Genomic DNA, 20,889 nt, shown 5'->3' on the forward strand with positions numbered 1-20,889 from the left:
GAAAATAACCCTGTATAGCCGCTAAAGGTGGTATGTCCATACAGGGCATAAACACCTAACTGCATAATAGTACAACTCCAGTTATCATGTAGTCGCTTATACATTTTCAATATTTCAATATCAACATTTTATACAAATGTACTTAAGTATACATATTTTTGTACAGGCACATTTTTGGTGCTTTATCCTTATAATTATCGAAGCACTTAATAGTCTTACAAGCTTATTAATAATGTTTAAGCGTTTTATATCTATACCTACTCATATTATGACTACTCAAAATTATTTGTATCATATTTTATTTCTGGATATTTATATAATTTAATTGAAAATCATAACAGGTGGTACATATTTTGTGGAAGATATGTGTGATGAAAAATTATAACAGCGACAAGATCTGATTGTATAGGCCAATTTTGTCAACAAACTAATAGTCTATGAAAAACTGCTCTTGATAGCTTAACTACCAAAAGATGAAAAATCTTATGGTTTTATAGATGATTTTTTTTGTGTGGTTCTAATATTGGTATCTGTATATAATTAAAAAAACCCTATTGTCTAGTCTTTCTATGGTCTAAACCACATAGTTTGCCACAAAATTTGTATGCAATTTTGTACCTCGTGGCCATAAAGTTTTGTTGTAAAATCACTTGCTGTAGCACCAAGCTTACGTTGTATCAGATCTAAAAAAATATTTTGTACAAATCAAAGCAAAATTATAGAACTTAATATACGTATCGATAATGTTAGACGTAGTAATATCTAAATAAAAATATTTCGCATTAAAAACTATATTTATAAACTGTTTGACAGTTCTACATTAACGGTGACTTTCACAACACAATGGGAGAACAATAAATTAACGCAACCTTTGAGGAGAAATCAGATGGGGCTGTTCCAATACAGAGGGTAGTCGCGACTTTGTGAAAACGCCATCTATTGACAGATTTTTTAAATATTTTCTGTTTCAGTAGATGTATGGCAGATAGAACTCTGTGAAAGGACTTTTTTTTTAGAATATAGTAATGCAATGTTTCCTGTTCCAATAGGGTAGTTGTAATTTTTGAAAGCGCCATCTGTTAGCGTTTATGTTTCACCTTTATTTTGTCTGTTTTGCAATTTCGTCGATTATTCTCAGTTCTCACTCCCTGTTGGAATAACCCTATCCAATTGTTATTTGCATAGAGTGGTATTTCCATTAAAAAATAATTTGTGTTGCAACATGCTTTCTTTACCTTTATCATAATAAAGGAGAAAGGTAGTTGGTTTCCTTCAAAATTGAAAAGAATAAGTGATGTAAAGCGAGATACTTACCAATTCTCCCACTCTATGCCCACACTTACCTCACTCTCATTTTCACTTTACGCACGAGTGACCCCTACTCTATGCTGTCGTTCTACACAGTAGACATACGATATCGTTTCGAAATAATCTCATCCCGTTTAAGATTAATCTGTGCTAAAACAAACTTACCGACGAGCACGTTAAAATTAAAGTTGACATTTCGAATTAATTTGGACCCCTCGAGCGAGCGACGTGGGTTAGACCAGGCAGCCGTCGTTGAGATTGTTTTTGAGCTTGGCCTGCGACTCCTGTATAGTACCGGGGTACGTGTGACAGGGCTGGGTGGAGTTATACGCTAGTTCCGTCTCATAGTACTCTGTGTCGGGTTCGATCTGCCGAAGGATCGTCGTCGCGGTCGGCAGGAATCCGTCCGTTGTCATGTAGCTCGCGTCCGTGCTGGGCGGGAGACTGAGCACGCTGTCGGGCCGGTTGAAGTCGGCGTCCATTTGCGGTGCGAGATACGACGCGTCGAGGGACGATATCGTGTCGATTGAAGAGTCGCCGACTGGGGTGACGCAGGTGTAGCTCGAAGCTAGCACGTTCGCGGATTCCGGACGGATGTAGGGGGAGTTGGCGTCGAAGGATACGGGGAATGTATTGGACTCGAAGGACCGAATGTTGTACTGTGTGGGCGAACTCCGTGTGTTGTTCTTGACGCAGGAGGACGCGTGCATCGACAGCATGTCGATCAGCTGGCGCTTTTGTACTTCCAGGTCCTGAAAAATAAAAATTGAGTTGCAAAAATATTTTTCGGATATGCTTTGTTTTTAAATTCCAAGACAGAAGCTATGGTATTTAGCCCAGGATGCAAAAGCTTTTTATGGTTTTTGCCTTTACGCTTTTACTTCTTGATTACTGAATGGAGATTGGAGTTGCTATTGATGTGCTTTCGTCACTTGCACCTAAATAATTTTTCAAAGTCTGCTATCTAGCAGATAGATGCAGGCTTACAAGGCAATCTTGCCTTGTGAACTTGCATGTTTTTGCATTGTTAATCTGTAGCTACAATTAACTATCAGTTCTATGAGTTCTAAGGCAAAATGGAATGTAAGAAGGTATATTACCTTCAACTGTGCCTTGAGGTCTATATTCTGGTTCTCCAGGACTTCGCTCTCGTTGACCAGGTTGACGGTCCTCTCCCGCTTCTTCATCCGACATTTTGTCGCTGCGATTTTGTTCCGTTCTCTTCTGCGCCGCCGCCTCTCCTCGTCTTCTGGGGTTAACTAGAAAATAACACAAGTTTATAAGCCTTTATATTCTCAATTTGGAAACTTCTAGCCACGAGAGGGTTCTAGAGCTAGTATTTCAAGTACTAATAAAAATTGTTCGCATATTTTATCGTAAAGGTTTAGTTATGCTTCAAAAAAGGCGATTTGAAGTCCCTAAATTTTTCGTAGATGCATAATTAAACTGTAGATAATTCTAGAACTATGATATAATTTATTTTTCATCTAGACACGCGGTAGCGTGTCAAGCCAAGTTCCAGCATAACAGAACTGGCGATTTTCACTTTTTCATCATTCATGGCTTTAAGTAATTCGTATTTTAATACCTACTTATACTGTCATAACTCAAAACTTCCCATTTTGCAATTCTGCTTTTAATGAATACGACTTTTCCTCAACCCTATTAAAATGGAATTCCTAGTCAAATACAAACAAGGACTGCGCATTGAATCATTGATTTTCGTCCAAGCTCTCGACAGTTTAGTCACGGCGCGCATTTGCAATGCGATCCTTCTATGTAAGCTATAAACCGCAGCATAATGGGTTGCTATGAAAGTTCGCAATCTACCCGCTAGCTTGTTCTAAATAAATAACACTGGGTGGTAAAGTGCTTTCTATAAATTGACTTTTTAAAAGGCACTCAATAAACGTTTGGGTTCAGATTTGAAATAATTAGCCAATAATATTTTGTTGTCCTCCTCAAATTAATATTTCAAAGGAAAAAAAAACTTAAGTAATTCAAATGAAAATTACTCTTTAAATGTTGATTGCAATTTTTGCTTGAAGTTATTAGTTAACTTTCATCACAGAAAAAAGTTACTCCAATAATATGCAGAGATTTTGACCAGTCCAACTTTGTTGTATGCTATGGTTAAACTATAGCATACCGTTTTAGTTTTTCATACTATCGGACCCGACACCCCTGCGGCCCTGCACTGTTATGATATGACAGAAATACAGTTACATACTGTTTCATTAAAACACAGGCATCAGTCTTGCACAATATCGGCCCGATATCGTATCGTATAACCTAAAAGTCGTACGACATACCTCGATTATGTTTCATTGAAATCATCAGTGTTGCATAAAATCGGTCCGATATCGTATCGTATAACCTAAAAGTCGTGCGACATACCTCGTTCTTAGGCGTCTGCGTGTGGCTGCTGTCGTAGTCGTCGTCACTGTCCTCCCGCTTCATGCGCTTGAGGCCGCCGTCCGTGTCGCTCCCCGACATCTTCCTCTTCGACTCTATCGACAACTTCAAACCAGCCTTTATTAGTTCCGAACACGTCTGCAAACAAATATTAGTTTTTGTGTGGTTAAGCTAATAATTTTAATTCATAACAAATATGAACTAGATTAAAATAGTCAACTGAAGTAGAGGAACTGAGAAATGAGAATACCTAAGGGGTTGATTACACCTACCGAGTAAAGTGCTCAGTGGCGACTGGCGAGACAGTGCTCTCGGCCGATCAAATTGTCTGTTTTCTCGCCACTGTCTCATTACCCTCGGTAGGTGTAATCATTCCTCCATGGTGTAATCTAAGTACTGCAACTGGTAACTTTATTAGTTCCATTTGAAAAGCGAAAGTTTGTCTGCCTGTCTGTCTGATTTGCACCTCTTGACGCTATATCTACAGAATCTAATAAGACAACATTTGATATAGAGATACTTTGGGTCCTCCATAGCAGGGGCGGATCTTGAATTTGTGGGGCCCTGGGCTAATACTGCTTAGGGGCCCTACCTAATTACTCAACTAATTGCCATTTTGACAAGAAAGTGTTTTCTGTAGTGATGTAGGTATATCTATATTCTATACTAATATTATAAAGCGGATGAGTGTGTTAGTTTGTTTGCTTGTTTGTTTGAATGCGCTAATCTTAGGAACTACTGGTCCGATTTCAAAAATTCTTTCAGTCTTATATAGCCCATTTATTGAGGAAGGCTATAGGCTATATTTTATCACGATAAGACTAATAGGAGCGAAGAAATAGATGAAAATGTAGAAAAAACGGGGATAAATTATTTGATAGGGTTTATTTGAACACGCTAATCTCAGGAACTACTGGTCCGATTTAAAAAATTCTTTCAGTGTTTGATAGCTCATTTATCGAGAAAGGCTATATTTTATCACGCTGAGACTAATAGGAGCTAATAAATAGAGGAAAATGTGAAAAAAATGGGAGGAAATTTATTTGAACGCGCTAATCTCAGGAACTACTGGTCCGATTTGAAAAATTCTTACAGTGTTAGATAGTCCATTTATCGAAAAATGCTATAGGGTATATTCTATCACGCTACGGCTAATAGGAACGAATAAATAGAGGAAAATGTTGAAAAAACGGGAGGAAATTATTTAAAAGGGCTTATTTGAACGTGCTAATCTCAGGAACTACTGGTCCGATTTAAAAAATTCTTTCAGTGTAAGATAGTCCATTTATCGAGAAAGGCTACAGGCTATATTTTATCACGATACGACTAATAAAAGCGAAGAAAGAGAGGAAAATGTTGAAAAAACGGGAGGAAATTATTTGAAAGGGCTTATTTGAACGCGCTAATCTCAGGAACTACTGGTCTGATTTGAAAAATTATTTCAGTGTTAGATAGTCCATTTATTGCAAAAGCCTATAAGCTATATTTCGTCACGCTACGAAGGAGGAGCGAATAAATAGAGGGAAATGTGGAAAAAACGGAGGAAATTATTTGAAAGGGCTCATCTCACGAACTACTGGAGGAATTTTTCTGTTATTCAGCCCACGTAAATTAGATATTTCACAGACAAATTAGTCCACAAAAAATAGCCTATGGATCCTTCACGTGGTCTCCTTCTTATCTGTGCCAAATAACAGTAAAAATTGCTGCTCCAGTAGTTCATGAGATAAGCCCATTCAAATAATTTCCCCCGTTTTTCCATAATTTGCTCTATTTCTTAGCTCCTATTAGTCTTAGATTAATAAAATATAGCTTGTAGCCTTCCTCGATAAATGGCCTATCCAACACTGGAAGGATTTTTCAAATCGGACCAGCAGTTCCTGAGATTAGCGCGTTCAAATAAGCCCTGTCAAATAATTTCTCCCCGTTTTTTCTACATTTTCCTCTATTTCTTCGCTCCTATTAGTCTTAGCGTGATAAAATATAGCCTATAGCCTTCCTCGATAAATGGGCTATCTAAGACTGAAAGAATTTTTCAAATTGGACCAGTAGTTCCTGAGATTAGCGCGTTCAAACTAACAAACAAACTGCAAATTCTTTTATTTGGTCATCGCACTGTAGGTCCTTTGTTAAATAGAAATTTATCGAAAGAACTGATAATTGATGATGACATTGTTGTCCTGTATTTGGACATCCTGGGCAAAGAACGCTCTGCTCCCCGTGTATTATATTTCTCTATGGCTCTGCTTCACAGCTAGTGATCGGCATCGTTAAAAAATCTTTAAGATGGTATAGCAGTTTGGGAAAGCATCAACAAGTTTCTTTTCATAAATTAGCTAAAAAATTTCACTGCAAGAGGTGTACTAGGAGGTGTGTGAGACTCTGTCTTTGACTGCAGTAAGTAAGATTTTAACTGAATGCACTCATTCACTAAATGTTCGTCTACGGCATTTGGATAATGCACCAACCTTATGATCGGATTTTTTTAAATTCTAGATAATTTTTATTATTGACAATATCGTCTTTTGGTTTCAGTTCGGTTGGGGGCCCTCTGTATTCGCGGGGCCCTGGGCTGCAGCCCAAAAAGCCATATAGTAGATCCGCCCCTGCTCCATAGGAATTGTTTTTATTGCGGATAATATTTTATTCCCGTGCGATAAACGAACATGTAATTCGATTTAGTTATATAATAATATAGAGTGCAAATTAAGGAAAACTTGCGAAAATTAGTCGTAATATAATAATTGTGGGATTACCCATGACCTTCCTAATTGTTATTAAAATCAGTGTATTGGTTGTGGAATCTTTTCAAAGCAAACAACATTTCCTTCATGTCAATATTTATTTTAGCTAGTTGTCTGAATATACTTTTTACCTTTAGATTTTCCTATTAGAATATAATAATACATATTATATTTAATGCATATGCCAATAAATATAATTCATGTCTAATTTAAAAGTACATACTTATAAATAAGTAACTTAAAATTATAATGCTAAACTCCCATTGCCAATAATTACTATTATCTAGTTATTTCAATAAAAAAATGATTATCATAATCATTATTGTTGTTTTAATTAATTCATTTAATACAATTCGTTCATAAATCAAATTAAGTAATCATTATTTTCTAACCTTCGTCGTGATCACTCAATTACTGTCGGTAAGACACATCGTGATGTTAATTTTTGCGTTTTAATGATCACGACGTCAACTCTCAACGCTCATGCTTAGCTCAAGGGTAAGATTGGAATAAGGTCATACCTAACTCAGATTTAAAAAATAAATAAAATATGGCTAACGTGCAAACGGGTCACCTGATGGAAAGAAACTACCCTCAATCATGGAGAAATGCAACATTAGAAGAGCTGCAGGTGCGTTGCCGGCCTTTTTAGCAGGACGCTTGCTTCTTGAAGGTTTGCAAATGAATAAATTTCTTTGCATAATATGAGGATAAAACTTCATAGCATTTATTATCTCATTTCTTTCTTCCTCAAAGGGAAGATGAAGCCTGAATTCTGAATAAATAGAGATTTCAAGGACAATCTTCAAGATGCAAAAAGCCCATGAGATATACGTGGGGGAGCCATGCTTCGGCACGAATGGGCCGGTTCGACCGGAGAAATACCACGTTCTCACAGAAAACCGGCGTGAAACAGCGCTTGCTCTGTGTTTCACCGAGTGAGTTTACCGGAGGCCCAATCCCCTACCCTATTTCCTTCCCTACCCTCCCCTATTCCCTTCCCATCCCTCCCTATTACCCTATTCCCTCTTAAAAGGCCGGCAACGCACTTGCAGCTCTTCTGATGCTGCGAGTGTCCATGGGCGACGGAAGTTGCTTTCCATCAGGTGACCCGCTTGCTCGTTTGCCCCCTTATTTCATAAAAAAAATGAGAGCTAAGCTAAGCTCACGAACGTTTCATTTTCAAAATAGAGTTTGTTGGATTGGTAGCTCGGATTGGCATAGCCCATGGGTAGTATAGGATTGGTACATGTATGAAATAAGTTTTTATTGCTTTAATCTAGATACGAATAATAAAAACTAGTAGACTTGAATGGATAAAATAATTATTAGAAAATTAGAAAGAAGATAAAAATATTGGAAAGCGTAGTGCTAGCGACGTAGCTAATAATTTAGACTTAGACTAAATTATTAGCTACTTTTTTATCAATCACAATATTTTCACATTAAGTAGGTAACTTATTCTGTTTCCTATACAAAAACAAACATATCAAAATTACAATATTTTCACATTATGTGGGTAACTTATTTTGTTTCCTATACAAAAACAAACATTGCGACGGGTGCAAAGTAAAAAAAGTCATCTGCAATTTTGAGTTTTTCGTTTTTTTGTAGAAACTAGCTTAAAATATCATGTTCTACAACATACCAAAAACAAAAATTCAAATATCACCTTATTTTTGGTACTTTTGTCACGTAAAAGAAGACATCTACTCCTGTTTTGTGAAATTGCACGATGTAGATGCGGATAACTACCGCTGGTCGTCTATACGCGGGACGCGCGGGGGTCATGTTATGCGGCATAAGCGGCTATCTGCCATATAGCTTTTTCTACGTTGCGATTGTGATTTAGATGTCTCAATTTACTTTTGCAAATTAGTATTGTTTATTATGTTTATGAGTACCTATTTATGTTAATTCTTATTGTTAGCTATATTAATTGACTTCTAATTTGTTACTGTTATTTTTTACTGTTTTTTCATGTTCAGAAAGTCCAAAACGACTTTTTAAAGAAGTTGAAAGTTTCCAGAACATAAGTGATAGATTTATAGAGCAAAATACTGTGTTGCCCGATGAAATTATTGAACATCTTATAGAAAACCTTGATGTGTCACCGATGAAGACAAATGAATATAAGTTAACTTTGTAAGATAAGTCCCCATGATCTGAATAGTCTAGGCCAGTCACACCAGTTCACTCTCAGTCTGAAATATAAAATGATTTTGAAAATTTGTCGATCTCAGCAAATTAACAAATACGCCAACACCCTCAGAATACAGTTCATCATTTCAAGTCCGCCGCGTCCATTATCAGTATTAGATCAAAATATTATATATTCTTTTTTATTAAACAGATACTTTGATCTCATATAATCTATGACCTGCTTGAGTTTATTAACTCAAACAGGCCATCGAGTATATTGTCCCTCTCAAACTTTAAATCTTCTATAGACAACACCATTGATGCTTCTTCGGCAGTGGAGGCATCAAGTGAATGTTCTACGCCTTCCTCGTTAAACGGTAGAAAAAGACGTCAGTTAAATATTGATCTAAAGAAAAGGCGATTGAGAAATAAAGACACGTGTATTGATACGAGACGTAAATTACGACAAAATTTAGGTAAACAATTACATCAGTCCAGAAATGGTAAATTGCAACCTGCGTAACATCATATCCCGGCATTTGCAAGTTCTCGCGAAGTTTTTCTATTAACTTATCTTTGACCGGTTTTGGGATCTCTGTGATCACGAGAAGCAATTGAGAAATCGTTGAAATAAAATTTCATTTTGTGTTCTGAAGAATCGTATGCACCCCTCCGATGGTGTAAAACGTCCGGCGATGCTTATGATGTTATAATGAACCCATCATGCTTACAAGTGCCAAGTACAAAGACTTAATAAGCCTCTGCCTAAATTATAATAATTTACAACATAGTTCCTGTACTGATAATGACACTGAATAATTTTTAAATTAGTTTAAAATAATTAAAGTATTGACACAGAATTTCATTTTTGTTGTGAGAAAATACGATTTTTACGAAAGTAAATGAATGATTCCTAAGTATATCCATACTAATATTATAAATGGGAAAGTATGTTTATTTATTTATTTGTTTGTTTGTCCTTCCTTCACGCTCTAACGAAGAAACAAATCGTATTGTTTTTTGGCATAAACTTAATTGAAAGGATGAAAAGTAACATAGGCTACTTTTGGTCTTGGAAAAACATCATGTTTCTAAGGGAGCTTACGGGAATATTTGCAATTTACGCGATTTTCAAATTCCACGCGAGCGAAGCCGCGAGCAAAAGCTAGTATTTCATATTTTAACTTCCTTCTAAATCGTGTACCTTGCACCGAATCGACAACGTAGAAAAAGATATCTACGCAATTATGTTCTGAACTTGGTGTGTTTAAGATGTAAAACGTTTAACTACATATTTTAATAATATAACTCACTTTTAATAATAATATAAAGTGTTACACTTTACGTAGTTACTGATAATCGTACTAGTAATCGGTAAAAATACTTTAATAAGTATAATTTTTAATTCCCACGTAGAAACGACCAAGTGGTAGTTAACTCAGTTGTCATATTTTCAAGCGCAATGTAGATGCAGACAACTACAATATCTCGTAAATTAAACATAATTAGAAGAAATTAAATATACATGTGGATTCATTAATAAATAATGAAACAATGATGAAAATTTCAATAAATTTGATCGGAAATTGACAAAATGGGAGCATTTTTTCCTATTATGCGCTCTCCTGAAAAGTTGCTGTTTTGTAGATGACTCTTTTTACTTTGCACCCGTCGATTGTTAAACCATTAGCAAATTGGTGCAAATCTACTTTATCTATTGATAGAGTTACGGAAACATTGCCTGCCAAAAAACATCGGTTTGTTCGCATGTTGTTTGATGGCACAGTGTGTGCGGACGCATTAGCCTCAATGTTAAATTAATTAGCGGATTTAAAAACTTCCTAGAGAACACCAACTATTATGTAAACATCATCTGATTCGATCAAATCAATAAATTTAAAAAAGTAGTCAAAGAACGTTTGTGTGCCAAAGCCTATTACAAGGTCAATGATTTCATAAACGATGGCACATCTTGGGAGTAGGATGGCTCCTTGCAAGGCTACTTCTACATTATTATATTATGACTTACAATTATGTATGGATGTTGACATTGTATAATTTTAAGTTAGAATTGTAAATTTTATTTTAAAAAAGAACAATTTTTTTCTCACTTTTTTGGTAAAAAGTGGGACCCCGTGCGAGTTTCTTACGCCGGTTCTTCTCGCCGGGATAGTTCCCGAACCGGTGGTAGGCACCATTAGCATCAACGTTCTGAAAGTATTTGTTACAAATCTATTCGGAAATAAAACAATTTTTATTTTTATTTATTTTTATTTTATCAACTTCTGTTACGAGGTGGTCTTTTCTAAGCTTACACTTTACGATACGATATTGGATATCGTTCTGATAAAATATAAGTGCGGAAAAGACAAGGATTTTAATATAAAACGTCTTATCATTTTCTGTGAAATATCGGAGAAAATTTAGTTTTAAATTTTTATTTGTAATTAAAAATTTGTTACACTTTAACGTTAATAAACGTTGTCGCGAAATTGTTGACAAGATTCTGCGCAATCAAAGTGTCGTAAATCAAAATTTTCAGTTTTCGGGACTTTTTTACTAGAATTTGATGTTAGTAGAAGTAGGTTCCAATTTTTTTAATCTTTACAAGTTTGTCTGATCACCTTCAAGCTAATCTATTTAAATTCAATTAGACGTGGGAGAGCCATGCTTCGGCACGAATGGGCCGGCTCGACCGGAGAAATACCACGTCCTCACAGAAAACCGGCGTGAAACAGCGCTTCCGCTGTGTTTCGCCGAGTGAGTGAGTTTACCGGAGGCCCAATCCCCTACCCTTTTCCTTTCCCTACCCTCCCCTATTTCCTTCCGTACCCTCCCCTATTCCCTTCCGTACCATCCTCTATTCCCTTCCCTACCCTCCCCTATTACCCCTTAAAAGGCCGGCAACGCACCTGCAGCTCTTCTGATGCTGCGAGTGTCCATGGGCGACGGAAGTTGCTTTCCATCAGGTGACCCGTTTGCTCGTTTGCTCCCGTTTGTTTCGACGTTTTTCAATGTTTCGACGATATCAATAAACACTACCTGAGTATTTATCTGAGCAATTAAAAACAATTAAGCAGTTAAGACAATTAAGAAAGAGATAATGAAATTACTCACAGCTATTACCAAAACAATCTTATTTTTAAAACTTGGTTGTTGGACCATGAACATCGACCTTACATCGACTTACAAATTATATTGTACAATGTGTCCCGACACATGCAGTGTCCGAAGGATCAGACATCGTGTCAAAATACATTTTATATTGATCTATGGTCTATACCGATATTACTTGTATTGGTCCATTTTTGGGCCAATATTAAGGGGCAGCATGACGCGAATTTTAAAGTACTTTACTGTTCCTAGAATATCACATAAACTTGCTAATGGTGCCTTTTATAATGTAGGTAAACATAAATAGGATGCACACTTTATATAACATTTTATACATGAATCATCTAACTGTGAGAACACAATCTGTTATTGGAAATATTTCTATTGTCAATAAGCGGACGACGCGACGGGATAAATGTGAGAAAATCGTGAACATCTGCTTAAATTATGTTAGGCCTTTATGCCTTGTGAGTTGTGAATTGTGTTTCGCACAATGGTTAGCCACAATAATTCAGAATTTGTTTACAGTGGGGCCACAGTGTAAACATTTTGTAATTAAGGGTAGGAATAATAATTGGATAAAGAATGGACCATTATCTACTAAATTGCTGAATAAAGACGGAACATAATAGTAGGAAATAAATATTAATCAAGCGATTAAAAATAAAAATCAAATAAAATGCTCATTGTTCCCACAAAACGATTAATTATGAAATGATCTACTAATTATATCCGTACTCTCTAAATGTGATTTTGTAAAGGCGAATCGCTTATGTGCCATAATATTCACACAATTTTCATGTCATCACGCTACGAAATATGGATCTTTCTAGTGATTATATCGTGCTTGAGTACTTGTACTAATAATATGTATTCTGTGGCTTGAGTAATAGGTTATTAACGCCTCCGTGGTCCAGTGGTTAAGAGCGTGGCTCTTGACTCGGAGGTCGTGAGTTCGATTCCCGCGTTGGAAACATGTTATTTCCAAGTTTGGTTAGGACAATGCAGGCTGATCACCTGATTGTCTGACAAGTAAGATGATCCATGCGTCGGATGGGCATGTAAAAAGTCGGTCCTGCGCCTGATCTCTCGCCAGTCGTGTCGGTCTTCCGTCCCACTGGGTTATGAGAGTAAAGGAACAGAGAGTGCTCTTGTGTACTGCGCACACACTTGGGCACTATAAAATTGCTCCTGCGTAACTGGCTTGGTTTCAATGAAACCGACCACCGTTACCGAAACTGGTGTGGGAGTTATTATTAATAGGTTATAATAATAATTTCATTAGGATTACAACATCATAGGCATTTATTGATACTAGTAAACCTTAACGTTCCTATATTTTCTCAGAACACACCATGTTTAATTTTACCGTGCTCTAAATAACGACAAAGAAAAGGCGGGACTTAATTATCTCTGAGACAACATTATCTATGTAAATGTTTATAATTTATGACATGTTTAGAAATCCTTATAGGTGCTTATATAGAGTTAAAATAGATTAATGTGGAAAACATACTTAGGGTGGGTTACACCAACTTACTTTAGCTATAAGTTATAACTGTAACTTTAACTATAACTACAATGCAAAATGTCAAATCTTTGGTTAAAGTAAAAAATGGACGCCATATTTAACCATAACCTTGAGCTCGACAAGGCTTTGAATGAAAAAAGGAACTAACGCTGTCATCGTACAAAAACGCCATTTTTGACAGTTCTCCTTTACCAGCAGCGCCTCCACCCACGTTCATTTCAAGCCTTGTCGGACCAGCTGTCATCTGTCAAATTCTGTGGTCAAAGTTAAGGTTAAAGTTAAAGTTAGCCTTAACTATAAGTTATAACCATAACTTTGACCATAACTTTAACTTTAACTACGCCTCTAGTGCAACCCACCGTTAATCTTAATTTAGCACACGTTGCCCATTTTACATAATAATATGTTATTTTTAAAAGTAATACCTTCTCGTATATAAAAGTAAAGAATAACTGTAATATAAAAGCATAATAAGTAAGTAATAACTCACATGCCAAAAACCTAAGAGCTACGAATTTTCTTACAAGACTTCTTAAGAAAGGATTTTGCAAAATTCCACTGCCTAGGGCGTTTTTAAGGAATCAAAATAGGTATATGCTAGGAATAAGTACATACTTATTCCTAGCATATACTGACGTGGGAGAGCCATGCTTCGGCACGAATGGGCTGGCTCGACCGGGGAAATACCACGTCCTCACAGAAAACCGGCGTAAAACAGCGCTTCCGCTGTGTTTCGCCGAGTGAGTGAGTTTACCGGAGGCCCAATCCCCTACCCTTTTCCTTTCCCTACCCTCCCCTATTTCCTTCCGTACCCTCCCCTATTCCCTTCCGTACCCTCCCCTATTCCCTTCCCTACCCTCCCCTATTACCCCTTAAAAGGCCGGCAACGCACCTGCAGCTCTTCTGTTGCTTTCCATCAGGTGACCCGTTTGCTCGTTTGCCCCCTTATTTCATTTAAAAAAAAACTTACTATTTACATAAGCAATACTTCTGGAAGAATCTAGTTTAAGTATTTTAAAATTATGATGTAGGTATCTTATACTTAACTAATAATTAATAAGTAAAATAAAGTGTTACCTTCTGTATGCTGGGCGGAGTGCCGGAGGCTGGTGAGGTAGCGGACGAGCCGTTTGACATCGACGAGTTGGAGTCGTTACAACTTCCGTTCTGGAATGTTAGAAAACTATTTCAAATATTTGTTTTTTTTTTCTTTTTTTTTAAATGGGCGATGGCCACTGTCATATTTTATCCCCATATCGTTTTATAAAGGCGCTACTTTGGGCAGTTAGAACTTGGCTTTTTCTTGACGTAAGTTTATTTGACGGTAGCTCATTTACTACGCTAAGGCAAACTTACAAAGTAGTGTGTTATTGTTAACCATGGGTGGCCCCTAGGTTAAAAACCATTAATTGTCTTTAACATACATTACATCCGGGCAAATGGGCCGTCAACAATAACAATATTCGTTAGCTACAACTTAGAAAATTCCCTACAGTTTTGAAGAGAGAAAACCGGTATTTCCCTTATGACCTTGGTTTCCTTTGTAATTGCGGCTATTAATGCATACGGTCTAGTCCCATATTGTTCACATTAGGAGCATGTTACGGAATTTGGAGCGTGAAGGCGGACAATGGTGTGACTCAACTGTGACTGTTTTGTGATAAGTTCGGGTATTCGTCAGCTGGTGGGCTGCTGGGTGCTGGTAGAGTTTTTGATTCTTTGTTATTTCTTAGCGTGAGGATCAGCTTTACAGTTCGACAAGGCTATAATATATGAACGTGGGTGACATTGACGGGAGCGCTGCTGGTAAGGGAGAACTGTCAAACACATGTCAAAAATGACGTTTTTGTATGATTGAAGCGTTTAGTTCCATTCCTTGCCACGTTCTGCGTTCATATAAAGCCTTGTCGAACTGTAGTTTGAATGCAACAAAATAGCGCCCCTAGTGGCAAACAATGGTAAAATATTGAAGCGGAAGGGCCAAAAGTGACAAGGACACAATCAAAGACAGTCAGCAGGTTTTTCTGAATGTTTTTTTAGTGAAAATTTATTAGTATTTTGCCTTAGATAAAACACACTCAAAGTTTATTACCAGGATATAGTTTTGTGTAGCAAAAGACTGCGTGGACTGGTAAATTAAGGGTGGGTTGCACCAGAGGCGTAGTTATAGTTAAAGTTAAGGTTATCGTCAAATGTGGCGTCCATTATGGACTTTTACTAGGGATTTGACAGTTCATTTGACATTTTGTTATGGTTAAACTTAAAGTTATAGTTAAAGTAAGTTGGTGCAACCCACCTTAAACTAGCCAAACCTTGAATACTAGATATTTTTTACAAAAAACCTAACTTTGAAAACAGCTGATTACCTAGTGTCACTCTCACATCTTAAAAAAAATTTAGTAGTAATAACTCTTAATCTACGAAAGTAGCCATTTAGACTCTAAAGTATGCCAAATATACACATTTTATACCGGACTAATACGACCTGCAAAACTTCAAGAAGAGAGGGGAATCCCTCTTAAAATGCCGGCAACGCGACGGCTTCTGATGTTGCAAATGTCCATAGGCGATGGTACCTAGTTGCTTTTCATCAGGTGACCCGTTTGCTCGTTTGCCTCCTAATTTTATATCTATTATAATATTATGTTATACCTTCTTGAAAAACATTACCTTCCTGGCACAGTCAAGCTATTAACCATAACGTTATAACTTATATTGCATGGCGCCTTATTATCTAACTTTGTCGCTACAACTTGTTTGTATTCAAACAGTCGCATGCAACAACCCAAGGATTTTGCATTTATCGATTTTACTGCGAGGTTGATTAAGATTAAGCTTTTAACCTAATTTCCGTTATAGATGTGGTCTTATCATGAAATTCTCATCCTTCAATTTATAAGCCACAGTAGGCTACTACCATGTTTAATGCTACTTTAATGATGACCGTTAAATTTTAGAAACATTTTGTTTAAGTATTTAATGTAATACAAATGAAGCAGTTTTAGTATCGACACAGTAGAAATGCTATAGAATAGGAATACTGCCTGATTTTGGGAATAAAGAGGCAGATTTGCTTCTCTCTCGTGGGCGGTAACTCTTTCTATGATTGCCATGCTATGCGTGCAGATTCAGAGACCACGAGGTTTGTGGGTGAGTCTATGGCGATAGTCTACAGCAGGTAATATTGCACAATAAAAGTAGATGAAACCTTGTCTGCCCCTACGTATTGCGCATTAAAAAGTTGTTTTTTAAATATATAAAATCTTATATATAAAATTCTCGTGTCACAATGTTAGGCCGCGTACTCCTCCGAATCGGCTTTACTGATTTTAACCAAATTTTATATGCATATTCAGTGGGTCTGAGAATCGGCTACTGGGTACTTTTTATATTGATAAGTGCATTTATTCAATAAATAATAGTAAATTATTACAACTCGAGACTGACGGCGACCATTGTTTGTGCGACGGGATAGCGATGGACATTGCCATGGTGACATACTTATTTAGTCACTTCATTAAAATAATACGGGCGAAATACTTTATATGGCAAAGAAACGTTTGCCGGGACAGCTAGTATTATATAATATTATATCTAATCACCAGTGACTAGACAGATACAAAGATAAGAATATTTTGTCTGCCAAATGAAAAAGGAAATAGCTGTCGGCATTTACTGATTAAATCTACCTTAAAAGCTCAGAAAAAGTATAAAGAATGATAGGTAAGCCATAAGAATAACCAATGTAATTTTGAATTAAAATTGAATTTAGTACTAAGAAGTGATAATTGCAAGTCTTAATTTAAAACATAGGAAATGGTTATGCAAAATCGTTATAAAAGCAAGGTTAATTGATATATAAGTATTAAAATTAGCTTCCCACTGCAATTGCAACGTGCAAAGGTCAGAAATTGCTATTTAAAAGGACATTAGAATTAAATAAAAAGGATACAACTTAGACTAGCAACATTCTTGCATTCAAAGTATTGATGAGCAGCTCTTGATATGAATGTAATAACTAAACGAAGGTTTCGTAGACCTTTCGTAGCCATCTACGAAATTACATTTGATGCACTTTTTATAAGACGGTCTGTATCCTACTTCCTACATCCTACTAGTCCTACTAATATTATAAAGGCGAAAGTTTGTTTGGATGTGTGGATGTATGGATGTATGGATGTTTGTTACTCTTTCACGCAAAAACTACTGAACGGATTTTAATGAAACTTTACAATAATATAGCTTATACATCAGAATAGCACAAAGGCTACAATTTTAACCGACTTTCGTAATGGAGGAGGTGTTATGTTCGTTTGTTTCAGCGATTAATCCGCCGTTTGTAAACCGATTTTCGAATATTTTTTTTGTTGTATAGGTTATCATTCCAGTTTGGTACTATATTCATAAAATTGGTGACCTGATGAAGAGATCCATAAGTAATCGAGGGAACTCCTCAAAATTTATATAGAAATATGTGGTGACTTCGGTTTCATGAGCAGTATTCTAAGCATATGCTACTAACAAGTAAGATTTTGCACCAAGGTATAAGTACCATGGTTCGGAAGGTGCTGAGAGAACTCCTGACTCTTTATAGATACAAGGTTGGGAGTTTCAACGTTGTTTTAAGAGCGGAAAGCATATGCTACTATGCAAATTACCTTCATCTTAATCATCATCACTACCATAAACCGTTATAGAACCATGTGTCGTCCCGTTATGACCATATTATTGGTACTTTTCATAGTCTTTTATGATATATCACTTAAACCGCGGGTAACACCGCGGGGCACAGCTAGTCTAATATATTTTGAACTGTTCATAATTTATATGCAATTTTATCACTTATTTTGCTGTCCTGGTAGAGTTTTAAAACATTCAAATACTGGGAAGAAACCAAGGAATAATTTACACGTTAGTGGTAATGATGATGATAAATGATGACATTAGCTTGCTCGTGATATTAATAGGTGAGACATAATAGGTATAATATAAAAGTTAGAAGTATATTCTCTAGAATCTTTTTGGCCAGAATAGATAGAGAATAGAAGTTACACCTTTAATCATGCTTGCAAGCAAACCAACGGTAAAAAAATGTGTATTTTTAGACACAATTTGAGCACACAGTTCCTTCGCCTTTTTTCGGCTCGGGAGATTCCAAATAATATAGATAACTCGAAAAACCTCACCTTCAAGCTTGAAGTCTTGTCATAATTGTACTGGTCCAACGGATTGGTCATGGTGATCAAGTCGTTCACGATCTCAGGGGTCCTCAACGTGGTGGTACCACCTTCGGCCGCCAGCAGATTCATCATGGCCGCACTCAAGTTCACGTTCACACTCAAGTACCCCTCCCCAGAGGTGGGTGAAGGCGCTTCCTCGCACTTGATGGTAGGCACTGTCGAGCTCAAGCTCGTCATAATATCCTTATACGGAGCCAGCTTCGCGGTTTGTGGCAACATCCAATATAAACTAGGTCCTAACTAATATCACTGATGGCACTGAACACTGGAGTCTTTACGGGAGCGCTCTGGAAAAGAAGAAAAAAATTATGATGAAAACATATTCAGCCGAACATAGAACGGAGCACTTTTGAAAGTCGATTCAAAATACAGGCGTTTTAGGGTTCCGTAGTCAACAAGGAACCCTTATTGTTTCGGTCTGTCCGTCCGTCTGTCCGTCTGTCTGTCCGTCCGTCTGTCTGTCCGTCTGTCTGTCCGTCCGTCTGTCCGTCTGTCTGTCCGTCCGTCTGTCCGTCTGTCTGTCCATCTGTCTGTCTGTCTGTCTGTCCGTCCGCGGTTTTACTCAGAGACTATAGGGCATACAAAGCTGTAATTCGGCATGAATGCACATATTAATGGTGCCGACAAAATGGTATATAAAATCTTAAAAACAAATTTTTTTATCGGACCTCCCCTACACATCAAGCGGGGATGAGTTTTTTTTTCGCGCCCACCCCACCGTGTGGGGTTTTTAAAAAATATTACGAGTATTCATAGATCATTTTCCGATTTAGGAATCCATTCGTGAAATATGAAGTTTTAAAGTGGAAAAAATCGGTAGAGTCCGGTGTCCCCCCCTTTTACCAACTAGACGGCTGCTTCTAGAAATCTGAAAAAAATCACGATAGTAGGAAATTTGCTTAAATTAAAAGGAAAACTATCACGGCTAAGAAGACTTCAAAAGTTATCGGGTAACAGTCGATCAACTAAAAAAATATGTATTCGGCGGAGTAAAAAGGAACTTTTCTTTGAAATTCCTTTGAACGTAACTGAGATGATGTTGTAAGTAGTGTAAAACACGTTATAAATGTCTTGTCATTGACCAATCTAAAATTTTCGGTACTAAGGAACCCTATATTGCGCGTGGCCTGACACGCACTTGGCCGGTTTTATATTAAACATTTTTTTTATATTTTACAGCTTATTATATTTAATAAGTAAAATTATGGTTTTATTTTATATTAGGTATACATAATAGCAGATTAGGTACTAGCAGTAAAAATTACCAAAGGTATGACTAAATTCGTAACAGTTTTGTGGCGTTTCTTTTTTGTTTTTGGATTGTTGAAAATGGCAAGTACCATGTTTTAACAAAATGCACCAATATTTGAAGAAAAATAGTCCTATAACCGAACTTTTTTAGGCCATTGGAACACGTTTTCAGGTAAAAATACATTTCCATTGAATCAGGTCAGCACTGAGTGCGGCGTATATGTATACATTTTACTTTTAGATGATCATGACTCTCAAAGTGACCAGTTTCTAGGACAGATTTAAATAGGCAGGATAAAAACTGTGTTGTTTGTCATAAGGTCTACCAGAATCTGATGGCAAATTTTGATGGCAGATTTTCAAAAAAGTATCCTTGATCATTGGATAAATTTTAATATTTGCATATTTCACACACAGAATAAGCTATAAGGAAAAAAAAGGATCAAAATGTTTTATCCCAATTACCCCGGTATTGCTAGAGTCAATTTTATTTCTTACTTTTTGCCATCAGATGCTGGTAGACCTATATATATTAAAATATTTAGCTTAGGCCTTAGAGTGGTAGTATAGAACTAAACGAATATGACACTGAAGAATTAATGTTAAGCTTTTGGATAGCTTTTATCGCGGGCTTTGGCGCGACGATCGAATCAGAAATTCCGTTTCGAAAAAAAACCGACCGGCGTTGCCAGACTTCGGCAAGGTGTGCGTGCGACGAGACGTATGCGAATAATAATTGCATAAGTTGATAAAAATACTATGCAAGAGCTTTACCGCGGCAGTCTCCGAGTGCCAAACGTAAATTTTTCGTTAGGCAAAATACCCTGTTGCGGTGGGTTGATCGTGCCCGTGAATGTGCCTAGACGGGGAGTGGAGCACTATGGGGTTTTAGTGGGTAGTTCCTCGGAGAGTCCCGCATACCCCGGTCGATGTCCCCAATACGCTGGGGATGCGCAAAACATTTCCCCATGTAAAAAAAAGGCAAAACACCCCTACCAATGACGACACGTCCCCGCTCACCCCTCGCCCCACCAATAGCTATGTCCACACTATGCGCTTTCGTCTTCAATTTTCGTCATTTTCTTTCATTAAACTTTCGTTTTGGCGCATTCAATAATTGGATGCGTCAACAAACACAACACCA

At 36.9% G+C, this 20,889-nt stretch overlaps 1 protein-coding gene across 2 annotated transcripts; it reads right to left on the reverse strand.

Moving 5' to 3' along the window:
• Window positions 1-1,018: 1,018 nt before the first annotated feature.
• Window positions 1,019-18,777, reverse strand: LOC121734604 (activating transcription factor 3). 2 transcript variants are annotated; one of them, XM_042125190.1, is made up of 5 exons: window positions 18,441-18,777; window positions 14,332-14,421; window positions 3,706-3,828; window positions 2,409-2,567; window positions 1,019-2,060 (listed from the first exon to the last, which is right to left on the reverse strand). In XM_042125190.1, exons 1-5 carry the CDS (start codon window positions 18,711-18,713, stop codon window positions 1,542-1,544), a joined length of 1,164 nt encoding a protein of 387 aa, XP_041981124.1. In that variant the 5' UTR covers window positions 18,714-18,777; the 3' UTR covers window positions 1,019-1,541. The 2 variants fall into 2 exon arrangements, with proteins under 2 accessions (XP_041981124.1, XP_041981123.1); XM_042125189.1 differs by having other exon boundaries at window positions 3,706-3,861.
• Window positions 18,778-20,889: the final 2,112 nt, after the last annotated feature.

This window comes from Aricia agestis, chromosome 16 (assembly GCF_905147365.1).
Source record: "Aricia agestis chromosome 16, ilAriAges1.1, whole genome shotgun sequence".
Classification (NCBI taxonomy): domain Eukaryota; kingdom Metazoa; phylum Arthropoda; class Insecta; order Lepidoptera; family Lycaenidae; genus Aricia; species Aricia agestis.

What these genes read in the sequence shown, in the direction of transcription:
- LOC121734604 (XM_042125189.1), bottom strand. Translation starts at nt 18,713, where the DNA reads ATGTTGCCACAAACCGCGAAGCTGGCTCCGTATAAGGATATTATGACG. An exon ending in ACAAGACTTCAAGCTTGAAG is followed by an intron (nt 14,422 to 18,440) that starts GTGAGGTTTTTC and finishes CTAACATTCCAG; the next exon opens with AACGGAAGTTGTAACGACTC. An exon ending in CGCAGACGCCTAAGAACGAG is followed by an intron (nt 2,568 to 3,705) that starts GTATGTCGCACG and finishes GTTATTTTCTAG; the next exon opens with TTAACCCCAGAAGACGAGGA.